The sequence below is a fragment of the Neomonachus schauinslandi genome, chromosome 9 (genome assembly GCF_002201575.2).
Source record: "Neomonachus schauinslandi chromosome 9, ASM220157v2, whole genome shotgun sequence".
Lineage (NCBI taxonomy): Eukaryota > Metazoa > Chordata > Mammalia > Carnivora > Phocidae > Neomonachus > Neomonachus schauinslandi.
This window is the reverse complement of record NC_058411.1, coordinates 88,470,353-88,480,849: the sequence shown is the minus strand read 5'-3', so window position 1 is coordinate 88,480,849 and position 10,497 is coordinate 88,470,353. Positions and strand designations below refer to the sequence as shown.

At 37.3% G+C, this 10,497-nt stretch overlaps 1 protein-coding gene across 3 annotated transcripts in view; it reads right to left on the bottom strand.

Moving 5' to 3' along the window:
* Positions 1–399: 399 nt before the first annotated feature.
* The window catches only part of SLC12A1 (solute carrier family 12 member 1), an 86,738-nt gene continuing 76,640 nt past the window's right edge, over positions 400–10,497 (bottom strand). For all 3 annotated transcript variants that reach the window (XM_044917786.1, XM_021693783.1, XM_021693784.1), the window contains exons 24-26: positions 3,801–3,936; positions 1,662–1,729; positions 400–674 (exon numbers count right to left, since the gene is read on the bottom strand). In XM_044917786.1, coding sequence (XP_044773721.1) covers positions 539–674; positions 1,662–1,729; positions 3,801–3,936 — 340 coding nt within the window. In that variant the 3' untranslated portion in view covers positions 400–538. The remainder of the gene's footprint in view (positions 675–1,661; positions 1,730–3,800; positions 3,937–10,497) is intronic.

Genomic DNA, 10,497 nt, shown 5'->3' with positions numbered 1-10,497 from the left:
GACTCAAGTACTTCTTAAAGTTTTCAGTTATTGATTTTCAAATCTTCTTTGTAGGTATAAGCCTCTCAGAGGGCCAAACATAAACGCGGTTCCTGCCCAGCCGGGCTTTTCCTTTGATAACCACCCATCGTTCTCTACTAGCCTGTCAATAAGCATTTAATGAGGACCTGCTGTGGGGCTGAGGCCTCTTCCGCAGCCTAGCAGCGAACACAAGATTAGGTTTGCCTGGAGAAGTTTACAATCAAGTTCATGGTTTTCAGGAGCATAAGCCAGCATGGTTTCCTTAATTTCCTTGTCTATCACAACAACAGCAACGAGAAAGATGTTTTTCTAGGGGTGGCATTGTCTTAAGCTGATAGAAAAAAAAAAATAGCCCCCAAAACTAATAAAAAAAAATAATGACATAGTTTATATGGAATCCTGTATGATTGTCTCAGAGGTTTGCATATCCATAGATCAGATTTACAACATAAAGCACTAGGACATGTTTCTTAATTATTCATACATTAAGTTAAGGTGTGTTCTAATCTTTCATGTATTAAGAGTAAAACGTCAGGACATTTTTGTGGTTTCCTCTAACTAGTAAAACAGGAGGGAGGTTCTTCGTGAGGATTTCCAACCAAGCCATGTACAACCAATCTGATATAGATCCTTTCCTTGCCACTGGGAGGCTCCTGACAGTATGGAAGAAAAATTTTAGAAGTGACAATTACTACAGACAGTACCATCACTAGTCATCTGAGCTATTTAATAACCAGTGGCCTGAAACTTTTGTAACCCTCCCCCAAACATGAAAGCACTGAAATTATTTTGAATATAGATATTAAACTGATGTATTTCTCAGATAAGACAAATTATCTGTAAACCAGAAAAACAGGCTTAGGCATTGTAGAGCACCAACAAAAAAGAACTATAAATTTTCACTCCTCTTTAAATAGAAAATTTGATCAACCAATATATCTTCTCCTTTTTTGATGTTAATGATTTTCCCTATAGTTTAAAGCTCTTATATTTGGCAGAAACCTCAGAAAACAGCTAGGTGAAAACTCCTACCCAATTCAGGAGACTGTTCTAGGTCTCAGGTGGGTAATCCTCCGGTGTAGACCTTGAAGACTTATTACTCTTCATATATAGGAATCAGGTCATGAGGTATAAATGTGAAATAGTTGTTTTTCATGTTTAGCTATCAATCCTTAAGTAAACATTCCTATTTCCAACATGTACACCTCTAACATTTGTGGGGTGAAGGGCAAGAGTAGAAACGGAAGAATCCCCTCCCTTTTTCTCCTACCTTAGCCTCTTTCAACATAGCGAGGAGCCTCCTGAACAAGCTGTGGACTCTCTCCCTCAGGAGCACTATGCAGGGAAGGAGCCCATGAGCCTCAGTGGCTGATTTGAGGCTTGTTAGGCAGGGGGTTCCAGGGTCAGGTTCCTGGAGCATGGTCTGAAGGGGGAGCCAAGGTTCTACGGGTGGGGCAGGCCAGACAGAAAGTCCAAGTGGCAGGGTCCCAGGGTGGCATTTATTTTCCTTCACTGTCTAAAATCCTACATGTTCCAATTTTTTTAAAATTTCACATGAATAGTCATGACTTTTTAAGTAGATTAACCCATTTACCTAAGATTCCTCTATAACATCCTTAAAAGTCTGCAGGGATACTTACAGGACAATGAGGTTAGCAGCTCTCGAGTGCTCCTGTAAGAGTTCATTCAGTCGAACTTGGCGGTAACTCTGTGGACAACATTCAGATTTTGTTGAGGGCAGTTCTACCAGAATTACGAATGAGAATCTATCTCCTTACCTCAAATTATGGAGAAGTAGAAAAACCTCACTTAAAAAAAATTATAATTATTTCCTTCAGGTTTGGAAATTATTTTTTAAAAACTCACGAAAAATTCTAGAAATATAAAGAATGAGACCAGGTGGTTGTTGTGCTAGAGTGGCTTATTAAATTCTAAGGGAAAAACAAGTGAGCAGGAAACATGGATAATAGTGAAGGGAAGGTGAGAACGGTCAGTTCTGGGAACAGGTTTGAGGTAGAAGAACTAATCCTGATAACCAATTTGATATCTTAAGAACATAAATTATATCCTAGTCTACATTGTTTAGGCTCTTTGAATAAAAGTCAGCCAAGACTCACTTGGAAAAATAACTACATTTACGATTTTGCAGCAATAATACTTATTACTGTATTTCATTGGTTCAGAAACCAAGGCTTAGATGTATGATTTGCTCAATTATGCAAAAAATCTTTGTTAGAAGTGAGCAGTTTATTAAAAAAAAAAGAGAGAGAGAGAGGGGGCAAACCAAAACGCGGACTCTTAACTATAGAGAATAAACTGAGAGAGTTGCTGGAGGGAGGTGGGTGGGGGATGGGCCAAGTGTGTGACGGGCTCTAAGAAGGGCACTTGTAGATGAGCACTGAGTGTTGTATGGAAGTGATGAATCACTAAATTCTACACCTGAAACTGATATCATACTTTTTGTTAACTAACTGGAATTTAAATTAAAATGTGAAATTAGGGGTGCCTGGGTGGCTCCGTTGGTTAAGTGACTCTTGATTTCGGCTTAGGTCATGATCTCAGGGCTCTGTGCTGAGCATGGAGCCTGCTTAAGATTCTCTCTGGGGCGCCTGGGTGGCTCAGTTGGTTGGGCGACTGCCTTCGGCTCGGGTCATGATCCCGGAGTCCTGGGATCGAGTCCCACATCGGGCTCCCTGTTCTGCGGGAAGCCTGCTTCTCCCTCTCCTACTCCCCCTGCTTGTGTTCCCTCTCTCGCTGTGTCTCTCTCTGTCAAATAAATAAATAAAATCTTTAAAAAAAAAAAAAAGATTCTCTCTGACTATGGACTCTGAGAAACAAACTGAGGGTTCTAGAGGGGAGGGGGGTAGGAGGATGGGTTAGCCTGGTGATGGGTATTAAAGAGGGCACGTTCTGCACGGAGCACCAGGTGTTATAGGCAAACAATGAATCATGGAACGCTACATCAAAAAATGATGTAATGTATAGTGATTAACAACATAAAAAAAAGATTCTCTCCTTCTCCCTCTGCCCCTCCGCCGGCTCTCTTTCCCTCTCTTAAAAAAGAAAAGTGAAACTAAAAAAAACATGAAAAGAAAAAATAAAAATAAAAATCCTCCCAACCCCCGCAAAAAACAAACAAGCAAGCAAAGAACTGGGCAGTTTATTATACACAGTTTATAAATCTTAGCTCAGTATTTTCTCCAGTAAATTCGAAAAGCTTTAGTATCTCTTGTTTAAATTGTTTCAAGTTCAGCTCTTAATGTAGTTTGTTTGTTTATTTATTTATTATATCCCCCCTACAACATGTGCCTGATCCAACTTTCATAATCACTGTTCCAATTACATATTTTCTCAGATCGCTTTGTTAGTTTTCATAACCTCATCAGGTTAAAATTCTTTGTTACTGTGTTAAATTGAGTCAATTACCTTTATCTACTTTGCACACATATTGACTTGACTTAAATTATTTTAGACCCATGGATTCTGTCTTCTGTTCTACAAAATTAAATTTGAAAGGAGACTTCACAATATATATCAATAGTCTGGGTTTTTTTTTATCTTTTAAAAAAAGAATTGATTTTTACATTAAGAAATGAAAACCAGTTTCTAAATCCTCATATCCAGTAATATGATTGTAAAGCACTTGAAAAATGCAGAAACCCTAGATCTTGAATAATGAAATTCTATAACTGATATGTTACTTCTTGATCTTTGAATCAACCACTGTTTTCTTTTTCAGCTAGACAGTAAAGTAAAAATTAAGGAAGACAAGTCCTTACCTTTTCCTTGACTGCTTCCAGTTCTGCATCTGTAATTTTCCACGGGGTTTCTCTCTTTAATTTCTCAGCAGTTGTTAAATCTTTGCAGCTTTCATGGAGACGATATGGTTCAATCATCTCTTCAAAGACTTTCCAGCTGAAATTGGAATTATAAAGGAGGGCTCACAGTGGGAAACTAACTCATTATTTCAGATACTCCAGGTATGACTGGCTCTGCTGGCTACAGAATCAGAGCTGAATGTCATGCAAATCTTTTAAGAATTATCTTTGCAGGGGACTTACTGCGAGTAAAGCCATGGATACGGTACTGCCTCCCTACCCAAGGAAAGGCCTTAACATGTTGAAGCCTTGTTAGCCTACTGTATTTTAGATCCTCAATATAAACGCACCAACACACAGATAATAATTATTCTGCAAATGCATTTCCTACATGGTGTAGTCTAAGACACCATTGTAATGTAGACACTTTAGCCCATAAATAAGTTTCCGTCTGCTTAAATGAGTTTCCATCTGCTTATTGTACAGACTGTCTAGGAGACATTCATGAATTACTGTGGGAGATGAACTAGGTTGCTTGGGATGGGAGTTGGCTAGGCCTGCCCTCTCCTTTAGTCCACGCGACCCTCCCCCTGCTGGCAGGGGGCATCGGTGGGCAGCTAGAAGAATAGCAAATTCAATGGTTATAGAGGAATTTGGATGTTTGCTGCAAATAATGCAGCCTTTGTCCTTCTGATGACTACTGTTGCTGTCTGAGATTTTTAAATGACTATTTTTCAGGTGCATGTTAGAGGAAAGAATAAAAATCAATATTTTAATGTCTACAAATCTGAAGCCACTTTAGAGCAATTAAGAAGAAGTCATTGAGTAGAAAACTAGCAGCAGTATCTCACAGCTGTGGAACATTTTAAAAAGTGCTAAAAAATCTCATTTTGTCTTTCATAAGAACCTTAAAGATTTTTTTTAAACAGTAGTACAGAACAAAGCTTACAGTTTATGAGAGTGGTTGTCTTCAGTGTGTTACTAGAAGATGATGCCAAATATAAACAGTGTCTTTCGGTTTTATATAATGTGGCCTACTTATAATTTAGTAACTTTGAGATGAAGAGTAACTAGAATCAATGCACTGTTAGGTTAAGGAATTAAAATATGATGGCATGAGGTCAATGATCTCATCGGTTGCCCTGATTTAGGATCTGCAGATCAAAGTGCAGAGATTATAAAGGAGCACCTACCAGTGCCTTTGTTAAGGGATTGAAGAGATACTTAATGTTGTAGATTTCTGACACTTTGATTTATTTAGAATGGTGGACAACAACGGGGAACCGCTGATATGCCCTATTATTCTTTCCACTACATAATACTTTTATTTGCTCTTCCTCCTAACTGTGCCATGCCTTCAGAGACCTTTGGCCATAATCTGTGCACTGGAAAGGTACCAGTCTAGGAGAGAAGAGCCTTGGTTCTCGTGCTGGCTCTTCCATTGTCCTCCTGGACCTGGATAACCTTGCCTATAAAAGGAGGTAATGGTGGCTGCTCAGAGCTGGCCTGAAGATTGGTGTGATGGTTGGATGGTGATTTGGGTGACAGTGCTCTGAAAAGTGTACAGCACCCTGTAAAACCAAGGCACTCATTTTACTGAACAGCCATGGGACTGAGGTGAACAATTGAGAGGCTCTCTGTTTAAGCTCTCCATATACTTATTTTGATCGGGATAAAAGTTTCTGCATCTCAGCCCAGGTGCTTATTAGAAAGACCACTTCAAAAATAGTTTCCTAAGAAATGGAAGTGGAGTGGAGGTTGCTCGTTGTTTCCCCAGCATCCATTGTAGTTTGGGTGGGAGTGACTCCATCCCCAGCATCAGCTAATCAGCACAATTCTATTTTGTCTGCCAGAGTGGTTGGCCAGGGTAGCCACAGAGCCCAGGCAAGCTTGACCAAGAGGCACCTAGCATTCCACTGACCAAGTAAGTGACTTAGTTGCTTAGGTTGGTCCAACTTGAATGGAGCCCGTGAACTGAGTTCAATGACTGGAGAAGAGACAAACTTTCTCTCCCACTGAACATAAATGAGCAAGTATGTAGTTCTGGTTGCTGTCATCTTGTTTTTATGAGCTAAGTCAACTTTGATTGATGATTTCATAATGGACCAAGGTAGAGCAGAGGTAATGGAAGAGAATTAGTCTTTGATTATATATAAAATTAACCTTCTAGATCAAGCTTTGCCTGAAAGCCAAAACATAATTGGATTTTTCAGTTATGTTTGCCAATAATTTCATTATTTAAGTCATTATAAGTTTTCTTTTCCTTGCACTGAAACATGCTAAGTGACATAATAGGTTATAATGGGGATGTATTTGCCCATTTATTTTCTCTCAACTCTTACTGTTCCTTGTCTATGTTCATCTTTGACTTCATCCTAAGGTTCATCCCTGAACTGGCCATTTTCCATTCTCCTAGCTAGGTGATGCAAAGGTGGCTCAAGATTCCTATCCTGATTCTCATTAAATCTGATTTTTCACATAAATGTTTTTTAATTGACTCTAGAATGGGCCAAGTGGACTCTAGAATAGGCCAAGTAGTTGATTCTAGAAGAGGCTAATAGGCTCTAGATTAGGCCAAATAGGCCGTGCTTTGAATATAAATGACAACTAATTCAATTTAAAAATTAACTTACCCCTTCCTTGCCTTTCCCATCCTTATTCTTCATGATAACGAAATTTAAAAATTTTTTAATTGTAAAAAAATTTTCCCCTAAGTTCATATAAGATTTCCTTTCTCAAATTAATATACTAGTTGTTTTGTGACCACTCTAGTATCTTTTTTTAATAGATTTTATTTATTTATTTATTTGACAGAAAGAGAATGCAGGGAGAGGGGAAGGGGGGAGGGAGAGGGACAAGCAGACTCTTTGCTGAGCACGGAGCCCCACACAGGACTGGATCTCATGACCCTGAGATTATGACCTGAGCTGAAACCAAGAGTCAGCTGCTTAATGGACTGGACCACCCAGGCATCCCACCACTCTAGTATCTTTAAATTATCCAGGTAATTGCTTCTACTTTCTCTTTAATTTCTGGATAAAGATTGTTGTCTTTTTGGCCTATGACTTTTAATTCAGTATATTCAATAGAAAATGAAATTTAATCACAAGAGATTTTCAGTTTCTCCAGGCTCAATCATTTTCTCATTATCTTTGCTTTTGTACTCCCTTTCACCCTTGCCCAGCCATAATTATGATGTTTCTTTGGTAAAATATCTCCATCAACACTTACTGATGTTTTATGGGTAGTTGAAAGATTTATTAGAGGCAATTTAGGTACATTTAACATTAGCCTCCAACATGGAAATAATTGACAAACTATTTTTGACATTGTGTGTCACCTGAGGACCAAGAAAAAACAGTGATGAGGAGATAATTGTTAATGGTAGGTGGGGGCTGCCTGACCAAGAAGAGCTGAAATTGAATTGGCGCTCTAAGCACTGGGCCCTAGGACAGGGCCTGCATCAGCCCAGAGGAAGAGTCTTCTTACTCAAATTGAACTCAGAGGAATTGCCTTTTAAAAATTATCACAAAGGCCTCAACAAAGTAGGTTTAGAGGGAACATACCTCAACATAATAAAGGCCATATATGAAAAACCCACAACTCATCATAATCAATTGTGAAAAACTAATAGCTTTCCCCCTAAGATCAGGAATAACACAAGAATGTCCACTCTCACCACTTTTATTCAACATAGTACTGGAAGTGCTAGCCATAGCAATCAAACAAGAAAAAGAAACACTCAAATTGGTAAGGAAGAGGTAAACTTTCACTACATGCAGCTGACATGGTATTACATATCAAAAACCCTAAAAATCCCACCCAAAACTACTAGAACCAATAAATGAATTCAGTAAGGTCACAGGATACAAAATCAATTGTACAGAAATCCATTGCATTTCTATACACTATATACTAATATAGTATATATTTCTATATACTATATATTACTATATTACTATATACTATATACTATATATAATATGCTATATATCCTATATATTACTATGTAATATATATTTCTACATAATATAGTATATATTTCTATATCCTAATTGGGAAGCAACAGAAAGAGAAATTAAGAAAGCAATCCCTTTTACAATTGCACTCAAAATAATAAAATATCTAGGAATAAACTTAATCAAGGAAGTGAAACACCTATACTGAAAAGTATAAAACATTAATGAAAGAAATTGAAGATGACACAAACAAATGGAAAGATATTTCATGCTCATAAATTGGATCAAATATTGTTAAAATGTCTATACTACTTAGAGCATTCTACAGATTTAATGCAATCCCTACGAAAATACCAATAGCATTTTTCACAGTACTAGAACAAATAATCCTAAAATTTGTATAGAACCATGAAAAACCCCAAATAGCCCAAACAATCTTGAAAAAGAAAAAACAAAGCTAGAGATATCGCAAGTCTAGATTTCAAATTATACTACAAAGCTGTAGTAATCAAAACAGTATGGTCCTGGCACAAAAATAAACACAGATCAATGGAACAGGATAGAAAGCCCAGAAACAAACTCGTGATTATATGGTCAATTAATCTTCAACAAAGGGGGCAAGAATATGCAGTGAGAAAAAGACAGTCTCTTCAACAAATAGTGTTGGGAAAACTGGGCAGCTATATGCAAAAGAATAAAGCAGGACCACTTTCCTACACAATACACAAAAAATAAACTCAAAATGGATTAAAGATGTAATGTGAGATCTGAAACCATAAAAATCCTAGAAGAGAGCACAGGCAGTAATTTCTCTGACATCGGCCATAGAAACATTTTTCTAGATATGTCTCTTAAGGCAGGGGACATAAAAGCAAAAATAAACTATTGGTACTACATCAAAATAAAAAGCTTGTGCACAGTGAAGGAAACAATCAACAAAACTAAAAGGCAATACTGAAGGGAAAAAGATATTTGCAAATGACATATCTGATAAAGGGTTAGTATTGAAAAATATATAAAGAACTTACACAACTCAACACCCAAAAAATAAATTATCTAATTAAAAAATGGGCAGAAGACATGAACAGACATTTCTCCAAAGAAGACATACAGATGGACAACAGACACATGAAAAGATGCTCAATATCACTCATCATCAGGGAAATGCAAATCAAAACTACAATGAGATACCACCTCACACCTGTTGGAATGGCTAAAGTCAAAAACACAAGAAACAGCAAGTGTGGTGAGGATGTGGAGAAAAAGGAACCATTGTGAACTGTTGGTGGGAATGCAAACTGGTGCTGCTACTCTGGAAAATAGTATGGAGGTTCCTCAAAAAATTTAAAATAGAACTACCCTATGATCTAGTAAATGCACTACTGGGTATTTACCCAGAGAATACAAAAACACTAACTTGAAAGGATATATGCATCCCTATGTTTATTGCAGCAGTATTTACAATAGCCAAAGTATGGAAACAGCCCCAGTGTCCATTGACTGATGAATGGATGAAGAAGATAAAGATATGTACATATCTGTACATATGTATATGTGGTACATATATGTACCATATCTTCTTTATCCATATATATAAATATGTATTATTGTATGTATATAAAATATATAATATGTATATATATACACACACAATATATCATTCAGACGTGTAATATATATATACACAATATATTACTCAGCCATAAAAAGGAATGAAATCTTGTCATTTGCAGCAATATGGATGGAGCTAGAGAGTGTAATACTATGTGAAATAAACTAGTCAGAGAAAGACAAATACCATATGATTTCACTTCTATGTGGAATTTAAGAAACAAAACAAATGGACAAAGGAAAAAGAGAGAGAGAGAGAGATGAACTAAGAAACAGATTCTTAACTATAGAGAACAACCTGATGGTTATCAGAGGGGAGGTGGGTGGGAGGATGGGTGAAAGAGGTGAAGTAGATTAAGAGTACACTTATCAGGATGAGCACTGAGTAATGCATAGAATTGTTGAATCACTGTATTGTACACCTGAACTAATATAAGATGGTTAACTATACTGGAATTAAAATTAAAAAACTTAATAAAAAAATTATCACAGAGGTACCAGATGTGCTACCAATGGCCTTCTGTGAGATTTACTGAGTGATCATTCTCTGTTTTAAAATAGGGTTGCCTTTATATATTTGAACATCATTGCCAACACCAGATACGTGACTGTTCTACAAAGCAGTATGGTATCAGTTACGGTGGAGAGCTGAAGGGAGGAGAATGGCATTTCCAGCACCTCTCTTCTTGGTGGTATTTTGTCTTCACACCAGGGTACATTAGCTGCAAAGATTCTTTTATTCCAGTAAAAATGGATTTTGGTTTTTTCATCTTCCTCAAGACCTTGAACTATCAGAGAAAAAAATCCCCCAAATTGTGAAATCTAATTCATTTTTTTCCCGAGAAAGGGAAATAGATCTCTTCATTGCAGGATGATGGGGATATATAAGAAATAGCACATTAAAATGGTGTCTAAAAGCAAATTTAGATACCAGGACAAAAGCAAAAATGCCTGGTCCTTCGTTTTTTACTCCTCTCCATAATGTCGGCTGCCTGAAAAGAGAAAAACATGGCACAAAGTTCAGGGTTAGTCACAGAGATTGTGTCTAGCCCACGATGGGCACTCAGACAATGGAAGGCACTAGTGTC